General features: G+C 37.0%; 1 protein-coding gene across 1 annotated transcript; it reads left to right on the top strand.

Moving 5' to 3' along the window:
* Positions 1-22: 22 nt before the first annotated feature.
* Positions 23-17,330, top strand: LOC110061567 (coiled-coil domain-containing protein 63-like). Its single transcript, XM_020768400.2, has 16 exons — positions 23-159; positions 3,342-3,417; positions 5,763-5,862; positions 6,551-6,635; positions 7,830-7,875; positions 8,186-8,244; positions 9,905-9,954; positions 10,476-10,548; positions 12,255-12,436; positions 13,620-13,854; positions 14,569-14,733; positions 15,302-15,470; positions 16,034-16,131; positions 16,336-16,401; positions 16,502-16,693; positions 16,904-17,330. The coding sequence occupies exons 2-16, from the start codon at positions 3,360-3,362 to the stop codon at positions 16,997-16,999; spliced, it is 1,674 nt and encodes a 557-aa protein (XP_020624059.2). The 5' UTR covers positions 23-159; positions 3,342-3,359; the 3' UTR covers positions 17,000-17,330.
* Positions 17,331-17,938: the final 608 nt, after the last annotated feature.

The raw sequence follows: 17,938 nt of genomic DNA, 5'->3' as shown, positions 1-17,938 counted from the left end.
TTGATCCTTTGCGCCGATCAAAGTTCGGCTCCAAAGCGCCTGGGTACTAGAAAGAATTTCCATGGCAACAAGCTGAGTTCGAACACAGATAAGCAGCTCGAAGCAAGCTCGGAGTCATCTTGTAGTGTGTCTCTGAAGTCGTAAAAAGAAAGTAGTTTGGTAAGTTCACTGTTCCTTAGATTGTGCTGCTATCAATGAAAGTACTCTCTGTTTTATTTTTTTCCTTAGCGAGATATTTTTCCCTGTGAGTTTACACGTTGATCAGTTGCACAAAAACATAAACGGGATTGTTCGACAGATTCTGCTTAGCTAAGTCACCTATGACATAAGTTCATTTGTATATTGAGACACAATTCAAGCATAGGAGACAACCGTATTGTACTGCATTGTCCTGTACATGAAGTCTTTTAAATGCACATGAAATCTTTTAAATGTACAGCAACAAGTCTTACGCGTTTCACAGGCTTTGACTTCTTCATCAGACCAGTGGCACGTCACACTCACTCTGGCTTAGTTCTTCCCCTCGCTCTCCCCTTCCCTGCCCTGGTGATGTGCTAGTCCATTGCAGGTCACCCCGAGCATTTTATTCACCAATACCTATTATGATATGATTATATATCCTGGGCAGAGCGAGGATCTTACAATGTCTTTGGGGAGGGAAAAAATGATCGTCTTTGGTTGACTGTTTATGGGGGGTTCACAACAGGTCGATTTCACATCACCATTCAAATTTCCTCGATGAGTTGCAGCTATGACATGAAGGGGTATCAGTAAACACCCATACAGTCGAACCTCTATTATCCGTACCTCGATTATCTGGACTTTTTCTCTAGTCCCAATTTTGTCGTGAATATTTATTAGTCATGATCAAGATCCGTAGCAATATTCTTTTTAAAACTATAGCGTTGAAAAGTGCATTCAAAAGCGAGTTTGTTTTGCTTTTAAGGTGGCTGAACACAGTTTTCACATGCGCTTTTGCTGATGCAATTCAGTGCGCACACAAGGATTGCAAAAAACAAACATGCCGTCAATAGATCGATCATTTTATTTACTCAACACCTGCACTATCTGTGTTATTTTTCTCTATAATTGAATGCAGTGTATTGATGGCTTTAGTCTTTTATCATAAATATATGTTAGAAAAGGTAAAGATGCAAAGAACTCAGCAATTCTCAGCTTTTTCTTTGTTACCGAAAGAACCCAGTTAAATGCAGCACATGCATAGTAAGTCAAAAAATTGCGATTGAATGAAAATTTGCACTCTCGGAAATACGCCTATTTCTCGAGAACCACTCATTAGAATTTCACGAAATTTGGCATGAAAATACTTTAGGAAATAAGTAACTGGAGTATTGAAAATAATTGAACTTTAACAAAGGAAACTCGAGATATTCCAGTAAACCTTCAACAAGGGATAATTAAAGATCTCTCTGTTAAATTATTAGCAAAATGGTCTTAACTTGTGAGAATCGTTACAAGCTGGGTGCATGCACATTATAAAGAAAATCTAATGACTAGATTTTCTACAAATAAACAAAACTGATTTTAAAGGCCTGTTTATTTTTATTCGTGTTGCCATGGCAATGGCACACACGTCAGCTTAACCATCAAAAAACCAAAGTTTGTGTTGTTAACTTGCTTGCTGCCATTTTTGGTGACCGAGGGATCAAGGGTTTTAGAGAAAAAGGTGAATGAAACATAGGTATCAAAAACTGTGTTTGGCCACCTTAAAGAGCAAAAGCAGCGCTCGCACACATCGTAACTAATGAAGAACACTTGAATGAGTTCTGATTGGCTGAGAGTTGAGTGGTTCAAGATGTACAGTAGACCATATTGTTTTCCAAACGATTTGTAAAAGTGTTGTTTCACGATTAAATGTTGCTTTATTTAAACAGTTTTGTTCTTCATTAATATTCATATTTTTTATTTTCCGGACCCTCGCTTATCCGGACCATTTCGTCTAGTCCCAACAAGTCCGGATAATCGAGGTTGCACTGTATATGAGAACAAGTGGATTAAGAACGTCAGGTTGAAAGTTGGCCAGTAAAGCACCATATATAACCAATTTAGCCTGATTTAAAAAAATCATGTTCTTATATGTAATAGTAATTGGACTGAGTGGAGTGCAATTCGGGGAGTAACCGTGCGAGTAATTTCAAAATTGGACGAGCACAAAGTGCGAGACCGATTTGAAATTACGAGCATGATTAATCCCTGAGTTGTATGACACAAGGTCCAATTACTAATTAACTGTATTTAGAACTAATTTCGGAATTGAAAATTTCTTTTTGGGAACTTCTTTTGAGTGAAAACATATTTAGCACGTTTCATAAGCTTTGAAAACTGTAGGAAACAATGCAAAGAAAGCAATTAAAGCGCACGCAATTGATGTGTGAATCACGGGGTATACAATTACAGGTGTCCAGTTACAAAAAGTTCAAATTGGATACCGTTATAGGACACCCATGTGATCACACGCCGATTACGTGGCAAATAGGCGCAGGGAGAACCAATCACAATCAAGAATTTTGTTGTAGATACGATTAAAAAAAGAAAGAGGATACCAGAATAAGAAATCACTCAAAGTAAAGTACTATGGTATTTTAGTATGACTCAACTGGTAGACTAATGCAAATCCTGCATTTTAATTGGCTACGCTACTAGGTCACCATTAGTAATAGTCCTTGAGTAGCGAAATTGGCGCAATCTAGCGTGAGGCTTTCTTTTGTTTTATTCCCAAATAAATATTTCTTCAACTTACATTAGCTAACTTTATTATTGTAGCCTTTTCTGTCCGACTAGGGGGATGATACTTAAACAATTAGACCCTTTGTCCTCTAGGGCCATGGGTCAATAGCCCATTCGGCTTCGCGTTATTAGCACCTTGCTTAAGGTCACATTTAAATTAAATAAGTGCAAACTTGTTGGGGAAAAGGTTGTTGTTATTCATTGTGGTAGATGCAATAATAAAGTGTATTATCGTTTGTCTCACGATGTAGTCACTTGATATGTAGATCGCTATGTAGATCGCTACATATCAAGTGACTACATTGTGAGACAAACAATAATACACTTTATTAAGTGCAAACTAACTTGTTGCACAAGAAAACAATAATAGAACATTGCACATTAATATTGGATAGTTATGCTGAAAAGAATATTTGGTTTGACATGGAAGATATTTGTCAGGGGTATGCAGTTTTCCAAAAAGTGGCCATGATCACTGACCTGCTACAATGCCTATTGATGGCATATTTATCATTCCTAAAAGAACTTGCTTCATTTGTAACTGATGTTAAATGAATTCAGTGACTTATTTGTATTCCTGTTTGAATTGTTAGCTTTTTTTAGAATTCAGCATGCAAAGGGTCCACAGTAGACGATCTGAAGGAAGTGAGGCAGAGGTTGATGGACTGGGTAATTGCATTATATGATTGTAGCTTTGATAACACATTATGTTTTGTACAGATCTGCCAGCCTCCAAGGGTGAAAAATTAAAAAATCTTGAGGTACATGTACACTCAAATAAACCTGGAGATTATGTAAAAAACTAGAATGTCATATGACATTATTTTGCTTGTCTGACACAAGGAAGCATGTGGCATGAAGTCGGCTGATTCATACCCAGACCCCATCGATTGGCACATCACATACAATAAAGGAAAAAAAAAAAGATCTGTTAGTGTGTATTGATCACATAGTTTTTAGATTAATACAAAGTTTTAGAAACATCATTTAATGATTTTTTCCAGTCGATATATTTCCAAAAATCCAGGGAATTTTGGTTTTTGTCAGGAGACTACAGGAAATGACAAAAAAATAGGAGACTCGCAACCAAACTGGGAGGGTTGGTAGGTTTGTATGACAAACATGTTGATGTAACTTGCACTTAGCCAAATTCTCCAGAGTTTCTTACAAGTACTCTGAGGAAAAACACAAGGAAGAAGTGAAAGAAACGCCTGCTATAAGAACCTGGGTTTTCGCATTACGCCCAACAATTTTGATGTAATCTGATTTCATCAAGTATCAATTACTGTCATCAGGTTTGCCAATCAGAAATGCTTGTCAGCGTAACTGACTTCCTGGGGAATTTAGTCAATTGAAATCATTTCCCAGTGGCCGCAAAATCAGAAATGCTGTAGAATTATGCTGTGTTATAAAGACTGCTGTAACTTCAAACAATCCCATAGCTGCTTCTGCTACGAACTGTGAGGCAGTGGAAGATAGCCAGTATTTTAAATTCACATCGGTGAATAACACACGTCTGGTAAATTGGAGAAATGAGCAGTAGGATAGCCCAGTGATTCCATCTCCTGCAGCTGGTCCTTCAAAGATACTTTTCAAAGGTGAAATAACGAGGATCAACGCTTTCCCATTCAGTTCATAGTTTTTAGTAAGAACAAACATTTGATAAATTAGATTTTTCCCATATCCTGCAGGCGCAAGTGCCTGAAACTGCTCTTCCAGCTGAAAGAGCTGTAAGTTATGACTGATTCTTGCTTGGGTTTTAACATAAATTTGGTCACAATAGTGAGATTTAAATCTCTCAAAGCCCATGCTTATACTTCTTCGTCTGCAACTATTTTTGGTTGCCTTTGATGAGATTGTGCAACTAACAATTAATAAGTTATTCAGTGATTATTAGCCAATGGGAATTTTGTGTTCCCAGTGAACACAGAAATGAACAAAAGGGGGTTCTTATATCAGGCATTCTTCTTTTCTCCCAGTCCCCATCCATTCCATCTGCACTTTGCCCCCCCTTCCCCCATTTAACACCTGTTACACAGGCTATGTAAATATGGTAGAGATAAGTGAAAATGACGAAGATTTTTAGAATTAGTATAAAATGTCTGCGTTGTGGTCAAATGTCTGCATACTTCTGTAACATAATAACTTCCATGATATTCACACAATACATGCAGAGGGTTGCAGTGAGTGTGGGGGCTTTTCCATGGAATTGTTGTTATACATTATATTGAGTGAAACCTAGTTAGTTCTCCAAATCCTGACTCAACTTGTATTCCAAACCAAAATAAATTATTTTCTTACACCATTGTCAGATGAGATCTCCAAAATCCATGACATTTTCAGACCTGCCTGTTTGTGTATATAATATCCAAACAAAGGAAATCTTGGGTTAATTCTCTATCTGCTTTTTTCTGTTCAGAGTGAAAAGTCTGTTACATATAGATATATATACTGTATATCATCATCAGTTGATACAGTCTATGGGTCTCGCTTCAATCCAAGCCTAAAAGGCTCAAAAGCCATATCCTAAAGCATGGCACATTCACACAGTCATGTAAATATATTAATGGTTTATGTTTGGTTTAAAACTTTTCAAATTTATAATCATTTTAATTTTACTTTATGTTGTCATACTAATTTGTCTTATATTTGCTATCATAATCTAAACAAGGAAAAATACACATAAATATTAAAAAGTGGTTCAAAAAATTTTGAAGCAGAAATAGCCCACAAGGAAGTACCCCAGCGAGTGGTGTTATTGCTATCAATTTCAGAAACAGCATCTAATTTTGGGCTTTTAAAAAATTTGAGCACCAAAATGAGGAGAAAGAGATCATTACTGACTAAACAGACAGATCACTGCCCCATGCTCACACTGGTCAGGAGGTTCCTTCCTGAAATTTGTAGGCCCATTCCCTTAACAGTTGACATAAAATATATGAAAACACTTTATTGAGACTCAACTGATCAACTTCTATCACAACTGTATTTGTTTTATACTTGATTAATTTCAGCTGAACAAGAACTTGCAAAGCTCCAACGCCAGTATCGTATCATTGAAGGAGACAGAAGGGCTTACAGTGAGGAGACTCAGAACCTCATAAGAAAACAAATGTAGGTTTCATGCAAACCAGCTACATGTATTCCTTATGTTTGCATTGTGTGTTAATGTTCAGTTTTCATGTTCCAGTCAGTCAACCTTTCAATATGATGATAGACTCCCTTGTTTAGCAAAACAGTTGACAGTTTTCCCACTAAATAATGTGACCTAAAGTTCATGAAACCCATATTATACATGTATGATACAGAAATGTTATTTGTTAAGAAATAATTGCTAATATTACTAAATTTTCCCATATTTAATGGCCTGCTTAATGGGTGATTCCAGAAAATATCCATACCTCCATACCCTACCACAGGCAGCATGAACATTTTAACCCCCCCCCTTGCCTTTGGAAATTTCAAAATGTTCTAAACCTCCCCCCCCCCCATGCCCTCCAAATTCCAGAATTGTTAACCCCTCCTCCCCTCTGGAATTTCCGATTTTTTTCGGACCTTTTAGAATTCCTGTTTTACTGCCTAAAGCTTCTAACAAATGGGAAACTTGCGCTAATTCCCCCCCCCCCTCTCAGAAAATTCTGTTTACAATTTTCAGTCAAGATTTAGAGCTGAATTCTCCCCCTCCCATGCATCCAGTCCAAGAAGCCACCCGTGGTATGGGTATGGATTTTTTCTGGAATCACTCAATTCATCTTGGATAAAAGAATACATGTAAGGTCATGGTCTTTCACTTTCATTACAGTGAAGCCATCCGTTCCCTTGAGAGTGAAAATGAAGAATTGATGAAAGATAACACCTTGGCTGGAAGTATACAGAATCAGAACCAGGTATTAACATTAGACAGACCATCAATATTTATGGTTTTTTTGGTTGGTCTGTTTTGTAAGGGACAGCGAATGGTAAATGCAAGACTTTGTGAGACAGCGAAACAAGCGTTTTTCTCTGCGAGCCTGAGACATTTTTTACTTTTAAGGTTGCGAGACTGCCAGCTTCTTTGAACTTGCTGGAAGTGGAAATTTGATTATAACACACTACGTTATGATATCCTGGAACAAAATAACTGTTTTTCTTGCTCCAAAATGGACGTGCAGGAGGTTTTGTAGTTTTTTTGGAATTCAGACAATTTAGGAGAAGTTGGGTTTAACTTTTTCTCCAAAATTTGTCAGTTGCTCCATTGAAATTCAATATCAAGTGATGAAAAGATGTCGTGTATAAAAACAGATAAGTGCATCAAGACTCGGAGACAGCTTCGTATAAAAATCAAGACTGCGAGACCCACATAACTACTAAAAAACAAGACTGCAAGACTCTTGCAATTCGACTAAAATTTTGCTAGATCCAGAGTTTTTGAAGGACCATTCACAACCCCTTTTGTAACCTGCACGTGCCATACATACTATGTAGTGCAGTCAAATAAATATCTTAACAGTAATATAATTTTTTTTACAAAAAAATGTGTATGTCCAGTAATAAAAAAAAATGACATAGTCCAGTTTAATGGCCTTAACACTCATGGTTCAGTGGCTTCAGCATAATTTCATGTTCAGTGACTGACACAAACCACTCTGATTCCTACCCTTTTCTATACTTCAGCTTGTGAAAACCCTGCCCTTGGAAAGTTTACAAATGTATACGTCCAGACTGAAAAAAGACCCCTTTGGAGCAGAACAAACCCCTATAATCCAGGATAGGGACTATGCACCCTCCTGATGCTTCCATAGATAGGATAATTTTCAACACCTTCAGCTCAGTTTACGAGATGTTACAAACTTTCAAATAGGTTCTTTACATTACTGAAGTGAAATTTGCCTTCTGTCTCTGTCAAATAAGCCATTGTTCCCAGTTTGTCAAGTGGTATACATGTATAATTAAAATAATAAGTTTCCTGTCAGGCTTTAGTCTACATTAATTTTGTATCACTACATTCTATCACTATGCAGGTTGTAAAAAGATTACATTTGAATTAAGTGTTCTGTTTGAATTAAGTATTATTTTATCCTTTGGTACTTTGTCAATTTCAGGACAGATCAAATACAGACAAATTGAGTATTCTTCTAACTAAGGAAGGTAAGTTTAATTACAGATTACCTGCATTGGCTATACGTTGTTATCACTTTCAAAACATTTTGTTTGATGGCTATTATGTAATACAAATTACTTTCAGGTAGATGTGTCTCTCTTGACTATATGTACCATGTGGTGCACCACAAAAGAAATACAAATACACCTCATGTCTGTATCAGATTTAATTACAATTAATTAATTATTTAATTCATTAATTACTGCAATGTGAGAAAAGAAAAGTTGATTTAGCAAAACAGGCTAAAAAATTGTTACACCAAAACCATTTTTGAGCAAAGATATTTTTTGAATGCAGATGAACTCAAGGAACAGCTTGATGACGTGACCCAAGATATAACAACACTTGATGATCAGGTAATAATAATGACTTTGTTTATCTCATGCCAGTGATGAAGATTAATAAACAGATTTTTATTGCATGGCTCCAGAAGTTATTGATACCCTCCCCTATATGCATGTACCTTGAGTGTTACAGAATGTGTAGTTCCAGAAAATATCCATACTTCCCCCCCCCCCCCCCCCCCCACGGAGGGTCACGGAAATTCTGAAGGGTAGAGGAGTCTAAAAGAGGTAAATCTCCAAAGGGGAGGGGGGCTACTCAAGGAGTTTTCTTTCCGGTGGGTCTGAAATGCGATTGAATGAACACTACCATACTTTCCCAATTGATTCAGGTACCCAGACCAACAGAAATGTTCCATCTGTTGAGAAATAAATGTTAGATTCTTATATTTTATATTTTCCATTTTTCTTCCGACATCGTACAACCGACAGCAATCCTGAGTATCGTGTTTGTTGGATGTCAAGTTGAACAAAATGCCGACGAAGAGGTGCAGCAATACATGAACAATGAAGTTGATAGTTTATACTTTGAGGATCGTGCTGTATTTAGCTTACATGCAGCTCAGATGCTTTTTCCAGGATTAATCATGCCGTCAATTAAATGCAATTCGTACTTTGTTTATTTCGTTTGATACTTGTACAAAATTATTCCCCATTTTGGACTTGCCGTAACTAGGTTATCACATATTTTTCATTGTTATCCGTGTAGTTAATAGTTTGCTTTAAGTGAGCAAAGTCGATTCAAAGCCATTTGTCTTGAACTATATGTAAATGTGGACAGCAAGGAGCGTTTAAGCGGTAGCCGAGATTTCATTTGGTCATTTATAGACTGAATGAACAATGAGTGTTTCACATATGAAATGTATGACAATTCAAAAAACTAAGGCATAAAATGAATTTACTATCATTTACAAACTACAGAGACAAAGCGTATGACTTAATTGATGTATTCCTTTGGTGAAAGAAAAAATAAAGCAACATTTGAAAAAAATGTTGCGTGACAACTTTACTACGTGTGTAAAGTAATTCAATATGTTGTTTTGACCATGCATAAATTAAAACTTCGACTGGGTTATTTGAAAGAGCTTTATTTACGTTCCGAGATTCTTACATGAAAACTTCCTTTAGTGAAGAAAAAGTCAGCTGCTATGCCATTTGGGAGTGAAGCACTTCTAAGTCAGTTGTTTGTTAGTTGAAACTCCGGTTCAAACATTTTAACATGACATGAAGGAACGTGCCATGCGTGCAGTCTAGCGTGAAAAAGTACATCTTTGTCTTCAATGTAACTATAACTAAATTTTATTACAATTAATGAGTTAAGTCTTGTTTTTTATGGATATGGAATTTCCAAGGGATAGGGGGGCCCAAGTAGAAAAATCATGGAAATTCCAGGGGTTGGGGGGAGTACTGTGAAGCCCCCTGGGATGGAAAATCCTGGGGGGGTGGGGGGTCAACCGGGAACCACACAATTTCAAGTTTGTTGTTTTTCTGGTTACATCAGAAAAACAGTTGCCATATTCACACTTGGTTGTGATATAATGTACTTTTGGACTAATTATTTTGAGAAGGCTTCGATCATTGACTTTAAGAGAGTTCATAGAGAAACTTCGCTTTATATTGTAGGGTTTAGTATTATTAAGTTCTTTGTTTAATTTTTTTAAAATCAATTTTGCAGATAAGAGTAATTGAGAAGAAGATTAAACAACAGAGAAAAAATATGGGAGGGTAAGAAAGTAGTTAATTTATTGCCAAGTACAGTGTACAAAAATTATGTACAACATGTTTATGTACATGTAGTTTTTAGTGGCTTGTTGTATGATTGTGTGGCAGCTAGTAGAGTCACATAAATTTGTGTAAAATTGAAAATAATCAAGGTTCCTCAATCATCAAATATATACCGGTAATTTTTTTTTAAAGTTGCTTTTGTTGGAGAAATAAATAAATGTGACTGGTTCATTATGTGTGATTGAAGGAAGTACCAGGTCATACTCAGCACACAGAGGTTGTGGAATTCCCAAAGGGAGGTGTAAATGCCCAGTTTTTGGATGGAAAAGCATGAAACCATGCTGAAATTTCCAGTGGGAGAGTGGTTGATCAAACAAAACCCCTTCATTTTATGGATTTTTCTGAAAGAACACAGTCATGTGTGACTAATGTTTCAACCCTATCCTTTATATCTGAACTTGTTTAAAGAGCTGATGCAAAAATTGTCCATTCATGTGATACTTTTGAATTATTTTTTGTAGTGTTCATAGTAGTCATCTGCAGAATAAGAGAACTCAGAAATATATCAGAGTTCTTGAAAACAGATTAGACAAGGTAAAGCAGTCTATCATTTTAATGTTTACTACATTGATATGATTTATATAAAGTGTGTTCTTGAAATGGCTACATGTAGCTTTTTCTTCAGCATGTAATATATAGATTTAGGCCAGCCTAAAAACTTAGCTCCTGGGCCGGGTTGTTCAAAGCCCTATTAAGCTAACCCAGGAAAAGGTAGAATTTTTGAGGTTTTCTGTATATTGTTTGGCCTTCTGTTTTGAGTTTTAATAATCATCATATACACAAAACAAAGCAGCAAAAGATATTTGTATAGGAGAAGTTATAATTCAGTTAACTTTTAATCCTGGGTTTTAACCGGCCTCCGAACAATCCTGCCTGGTTTTCAACAAGTTATCCTGACATGAGCCCACAATCCATTCAAAAACCGGCACTTGGTCAGCGGTCAACTTCAAAAAACACGTGACCTTGATGAGCTGTAAACTTGAGCCGGCAATATGCTCACCTGATACTGGTCAGCAGATACCTTGTTTTGACAGGTGTCAATTGATCATAGCATGGATGTCTAATATCAAAGAAGTACACGGTAAACCAAGGCTGCATGACCCTGTCAACCTATTATTTGGAGTATGGCCACCATGTTGCATGACTCTGTCGTTGCCGTGCGTAGCGCCCACAAGCAATACTGCTAGCCATGATAGCCATGAGAAAATCAACTCATGAGTTTCCTTTTCTTTCCTACATCAGTATGGGGCTCCACTTGGCGGCCCTTTGGGCTGGCGGAGCTCCGCTATTAGATCATGCCTGAGCACTAATTTTCAGCCATTATTGTTTGAGTATTATTACTTTACACCAACAATTGAAACATGCCAATTTATAACTGCCATAATAATTGTAGTTCAGAGATAACTATGTATTCCAAGGTAGGAAAAATATGAAATCCAGTTGCCCAGTTGCCCAGTAGGTGTGCAATGTTCATGCATGTTATAAACTACATCATATACTAGGTGCAGTCTATAGTCAGTGGAAGACTATAGTGTTATGCTTGAATTTAAAATTAATCCATGCTTTCAACTCATTGTTTTGCTCATCTTGCAGTCTTTAGTGGAAATCATTACTAACAAGACTACAGAGGCTAATTTCACTTGCCCAGTGGACCACCAAATTCCATTTTCACTAACCCAAGAGCAAAATTTACTTGCCCCTTGTAATTGGACCTGAGTTTTTTCCTGCCCTGCATTCCTTTTCTGTTCTGTTATAGCTTTCTAAGTTTACAATGTAAATGTATATTTCTAAGTAATCATTATTTCTGTCATTAACTCTGTGATTTATTTTGTATTAATTATATGTCAACAATTTTTTTGTCTCCTTATTGTATAAAACAGATAAATTCTTTGTTGTCATGCATCTGTTCAGTAATAGATCACAGAAGATGTCAAAATGTGGTAGGAACATTAGTGACAGACTCAGCTATCGCCTTTTGAGCCACTTTTTTGTTCTTACCACATTTTGACGTCGTCTCTGATCAATTACTGAACAGACACATGACAATATGGAATCTATTTGTTAAGCTGACGATGACAGAATCTGTGACTGTTAAAACAAGTCTTTCAAAAGTCAAGAGCACTGTGTTTTATCTAAAAGTGTTCATCTGTCTTCTGATATCAGGACCCTATTGGAAACCACTTGGGAACATGGGTAGTTATTTTTGCTTAACATGACTTTTTTTTACCTTTCTCTTGCAGGCCAAAATAGACTTCAATTGTTGCCTATCAGAAAATGGTAATCTGCGTGAAACATTTGATCACATGCGATTGGAGAAGAAGACTTTTGACACCATTCGCTTGAAACTGGAGAAGGAGTTAGTGGAAAACAAACAGAATATTATGGAAGGAATTGAAACCTCAACAGCAGCTTATGAGGCTCGGTTGGTAATAATTTAATGTGATATTACATAATATCTAAAACAAGCAAGCAGATCTTAGTTAATGAAGGAGACAAATGACAGGAAAATTCAAAGGGTAGATTTTATTATTTATTTTTGTTCTTAACTTATAAGTAAAGTAAATAAAATTTGTTGACTCCTGCTTGTCATTACTGTTTCTTATAACTCCCACACTTAAGTGGTGGTTTATCTTCTTATACCTGATGACGCCATTATGTAAGAAATAGAAAACATGTACATGTACCATGTTTCCATCAAGTTTTAGTATAAATTTACTGGCATTCTATCACAAACGGCATTCTCTGATTGGCTACGCTACTCACCAGCTATTCTGTGATAGTGAGTAGCGTAGCAGTGTCTCCTTGTTAACAAAGTGATGGTTGCTTCTTGGTGTTTTTGAAGTATCTGTGAAGAGGATTTAGATAAAGTTTTTAATGACCAGTAGATTTATACTAAGACAATTAGATTTCTCTCTCTAGATTTCTGTGTGCGATAGAAATCTCGAGCTCATAATCTAATTGTTTAATAGAAACAGGAGTGGAAGTTTGGGGAATGAGAAATGCTGTGGGAACACTAGCCAACAGTGTAGCCACAGCTTTTTCGAGTTTTCTCAAACTTTCACAAGTGTTTCTATTAAACAATTAGATTATGAGCTCGAGATTTCTATTACGCATAGAAATCTAGAGCGAATAATCTAATTGTTTTAGTATAAATCTACTAGTCGTTCAAAACTTTGTCTAAATCCTCTTCACATACTGTGAGTGACTTCAAAAATGCTAAGAAGTGACTGTCATTTTGTTAACAAGGGCACACTGCTATGCTACTCACTATCTATCAAAGAATAGATAGTAGCGTAGCCAATCAGAGAACAACATTCATGATAAAACACTAGTAGATTTATACTAAAACTCAATAGAAGCATGAAGAACACGTCTTTAATTTCTTTTAGAAAAAAACACAACAGATAAAAGAAAATGGCTTGCTTACTTTGATCATCAAAATGTAATTCTCTTTGCTCATGCCATCATTATGTCAACCGCTTGTGTTAGTTCTGTGTTTCTATTGAGTCATAGAAACACAATTTTTAACCAATCAGTGTGCATATTTTCTTTGCACTATTTTCTAAAATTAATTAAATATATGTTTAAATTTTTGTTGTTTATAGCGATGAAGCGCAGGGAAAGATGATGGCATTAAAAGAGAAAGCCGATAAAGATTTAGCTCAGTATAATACTGAACTCAAGGAGCTGATGCGCATCATTGAACATGATCGCAAACTTAAAGAATTCATGAGGATAAAAAGTGAAGAGAGAGCTGAAATGATGGAGGGTGAATTGTCATCTCAGAGAAAGAAAAAGGATGAGAAAGAAAGAGGTGACAAAGCCGAGGAAACCATTGAGGTAGGGAGGACATTCCATGTTAAATTTAATTATCTCCTGTCCCAACAGTTTAAGTTCATTTGATTGCTGGAGAGTGGAAGCACTCAGAGATAGCACCGTCACATGTTATTTGGAAAAATTTGCCTGCATTAAACCTTCCTACTTATGATATGTTTTTTGTAGTGTGCTGCCCACAGATTATTTTTTTGAGGACTAGTTGTTACTCTTTTAAAATCAAATGGGAGCAATTTTCAATTGAGTGTTGTAAAACCAAAACCAAAGTAATCACTCTGGCCGGTCACAAACTACACAGACAATCTAGTGAACCAATCAAAAAAAGAAAAAAATACATGTGCATGTAGCGGATACTAGCATGGGAAAACATGGAAGCAAGTTGCTATTGGTTTTGGTTTTACTTTAGATTGGATGACAAGATGGCACAACTTTTTTGTAATTACAATCAGTGTACAATGCAAAAACTTAAATAAATGCGACTGACTTTAGACACTAAATTGAAAACAGCTTTAGATAAGAATGGCTCAAAGAAATACGTTGTGCTCTGCAAAAGTGACCATGGCAGTGGTTTATATGTACAAATAAAACAAATAAGTGATGAAGGAGGCACACAGACAGATATCCAAATCCAGGAATCTTTTTTCGCTTTCTACAGTGTTCAGCTTGTTTTTGTGTGGTGTTTAGAAGAATGTCAAATCAGTTTGTGTTGTTTTATTGTAGTCATACGAGGCAGCTTTCCAGACAATCAAAGAGGCCACTGGTATTGAGGATATTGATCTGTTGGTATCCAAGTTTATTGAAGTGGAGGACAAGAATTTTGCGCTGTTCAATTATGTTAATGAACTAAACAATGAAATTGAACTGCTACAAGAACAAATTAATGAGGTAAAAATACTTCAAAAGATTTTTAAACTATTTTAGTGATGATTCAGTTGCATGTTACACTCATGTATACCTTTCAGTTGGTGGGGAGGGGGTGCAAATGAGGTGAGATTATTAGACTGTGTGCTTTTTGTCAGCTCCAAAAAACAGCCTTACCAAAAGTTCTCAAATTACAAAAATTATGCCCAAAAGGTCATTGGGCTGTACATTTTAAACACCCAAAAGGTTTCACATCTCCCACACATATCATTTTAAATTATACCTCAGAGTTGAGCAGAGTTCTCAGTCAAGGATCAAAACAGACAGGTTTTCCTCTCCTGTCAAGACAAAAGTAGCGGCCTGTTTTGGTTAAAAATTACAAGGCTTGAGTAGCAATGGAATAGTCATCAGACATAATATCATGAAGCCTCTTGTAATATATCCTCAGCCACCTGATCAGAAAACCACTGGGAACCCTGCTTGAGACAAACATCTTGCACATCTTGTTTTTGCGTCAAAATTGTTTAAGACGCGAAGATTTTTTTAATGTTTCTCGTTGTTAATATTCCTGGGCTGTTGTCTCTGTGATCAGAATCAGGCAGAAATTGAGAAGTTCAAAAGTGAGGAAGTGGAGATGGCTACCCAAAGGAAGGCTCTCCTCAAAGATCTAGAGGACAGCTTGTCTTCAAGTACTGAACAAGCTGATCAGTACGACACACAGTATAAACAGAGCAAGAAAATACTGGAACAACTTAAATCAGGTGTGTGTAGTGTAAACAACTACTTCCTGTAGTTGCTAAGTACAGTATTACAAAGTACATTATTTGCAGATTCTCCGTATCTCTACAGAGTGTCAACGCAGTCAAAGCACAAAATGTTTGTGTTTTTTTCATAATTTTGTATTTTCCAATTTCTTAGCCTGCTAAACCATTAAGCGATTCCCAAACCACGTGGTGTAATGTACGACTCGGGGACTGGGGACAATCCAGTTATGGTATCTTGATAGAGGGTAGCTATTGAAGAGGGAGTGCTTATTAGTGAAAGATTTTGCTCAAAGATCTTGGGAAGTCCTTGCAAAGATCTTTGCAATATCCTCTAAAGAAAGAATCCTTGAAAGATCCTTACCTTTTCACCAGGAGAGGGCGCTAGGAGTCATTACGATACGGGTTGTGTTTCTATAGATTTGATAGTCAAAGTGCCGATTGAAACCCCTTATTCTCATATTATATCAGAGTACAAAACAGGGAACACTATTTTTCGTAGGGCCCATGTTTACTTCAAACGTGGTTCTTTGGATTTTAAACAAATCCTGTTTTATTTTCAGGGGTGGACTCGCTGTTTAACAAGATCAATTGTGATCGCAGTGCCATAACTGACATGTTGGGAGGAGCATCTGGAGTCACTGATGCCAACATGATGCAGGTAACTCTATCAGTTCTTTGTATTTTACTGCGACAACTTAGATGGACACCAAGAACAGAAAATTTAGTCTCGCCGCTGACAACATATAAGACATATAAAGCCGCAACAATCAGATTATGCAACTGAGGTGCCTGTTTGTGAATAAGAGTCATTACCACTGTTGATGTTATGTATGTGTAAGCTTCCATTGTATTTTGTTTTCAGTTTCTTGGTTTGATCGAGCAAAGGACAAATGAGCTTCTTCAAGTTCATGGATTTATCACCACAAAGGTAAACCTCTTAGCACTTGTGAGTATTTTTAAATGCAATTATTTTGTTTCTTTACATAATTTTCCCAGACCACCATGTTAAAGTGTACTTTCGTTTTCAGGAGTCTGATCGTGAGGGTGAGCCCGCGGTGGCAGTGGGTCTTTTGGGTCAGGGACCTCAGCCAGGAATGGCGTCTGTAGCAATTGTTCCTCCGACGACTGGCGACGATTATGATTCGGATGGTTCATCGGGTTCCGAGGATGAACAACGACCGCTCACCCAACAAGAACTGAAAAACAAAATTTTGAAAGGGGTAAGCCAATTCTTTTGCGCACTGTGAAACTTTATTATTTCTCTTTAATTACGAAAGCACTGCTCTTGAGGACAATTTAATTTACCAGGCGTCAGTATTGTGAAGTGAGCGCGATACGTAATGACACCTTCCCCCCAGTCATGAACTTAATCACCTCATTGCTTCAAGGTAGTTAGTGTATCATAATAGTGGTGTTATTGTACTTTGCAGATCACCAAGCGCGAGGCACATCCTAAGAAATCGCAACATCCCGGATCAGCAGGTTCAGACAAGTCTCCGACCAAGAAAAAGAAAGGACCAAAGTAGTGTGAACAATCCAGTCCTGCCAGGGGTCCTGCCAGGGGTCCTGCCAGGGGTCCTGCCAGGGGTCCACCTGCTAGCCGCTTTCGGCTTGTTATAAGTTACACATGCCCAAGGGTGAACGCACACCCACACCACGAGAAATAAGTAGCCCTGGACTCTACGAGAACATTTGTTTGAACGACGTGCATGGTGCTACTGATTGTACAAAATTACATATTCGATATGTACATAGTCAGTTTGATTTATCTTAGCCCTGTTTTATTGGTGTCAGTGCTAACTTCACTGAGAGTATGTAAACATCCTTAACGTTATGTAAATAAACGATTCACTTGTATAGTGTGTCCTATGTAGTATATATTGCTTGCACTTTTTGTGTCACTACACGAAGACGCAACGTGTACTCTACATGCCAATTTACTCTGGGCTTACATGTTCGCGAAAATGGTTATGTATTGAATGAAATGTGGTTTTCAGTTAAGCCGTCTTTCAGTTTTCCTGTGGCTCTTACGTTTGACCCTTCCATTTTAAACATGTTACATTGCTCCGTTTCACGTTTGGTTCTTTAGCTCACACTGCATGAAATCCAAAACTGGATTTATGATCTTTTAGATACTGACTATCCCATTTATACCTATAGCACCTGACGACGTCCTGTAAGCCTGGTGCAAAGTATATATCACCTTATAAGTTTACCAAATGTCAACCCTAGTGGACGATATCGTCGCTTGGAATGGCAACTGACAGTTATAAAGCCCGGGTAATTCCAGATAAATCGGTGAAAGGAGAAAATGAAAAACACTGATCCCACAAATACTACTCATATAACAAAAGACCGTCAAATAGCCAATCGATAATGTAAACTGGACGGGTTATTAACCCTTTGAATAAACGACATTTTCTTGGTGGACGCAGGTCGACGCAGGATCCAGTTTTGGCCTTCAG

This window comes from Orbicella faveolata, unplaced genomic scaffold, assembly GCF_042242905.1.
Source record: "Orbicella faveolata isolate gen_17 unplaced genomic scaffold, um_ofav_v1 contig_12, whole genome shotgun sequence".
Taxonomy (NCBI): Eukaryota; Metazoa; Cnidaria; class Anthozoa; order Scleractinia; family Merulinidae; genus Orbicella; species Orbicella faveolata.
The sequence above is the reverse complement of the archived record's forward strand: the minus strand, read 5'-3'. Positions and strand labels throughout refer to the sequence as shown.

What these genes read in the sequence shown, in the direction of transcription:
- LOC110061567 (XM_020768400.2), top strand. Translation starts at nt 3,360, where the DNA reads ATGCAAAGGGTCCACAGTAGACGATCTGAAGGAAGTGAGGCAGAGGTT. An exon ending in AAGCCGAGGAAACCATTGAG is followed by an intron (nt 13,855 to 14,568) that starts GTAGGGAGGACA and finishes GTTTTATTGTAG; the next exon opens with TCATACGAGGCAGCTTTCCA. An exon ending in AAAACAAAATTTTGAAAGGG is followed by an intron (nt 16,694 to 16,903) that starts GTAAGCCAATTC and finishes TGTACTTTGCAG; the next exon opens with ATCACCAAGCGCGAGGCACA.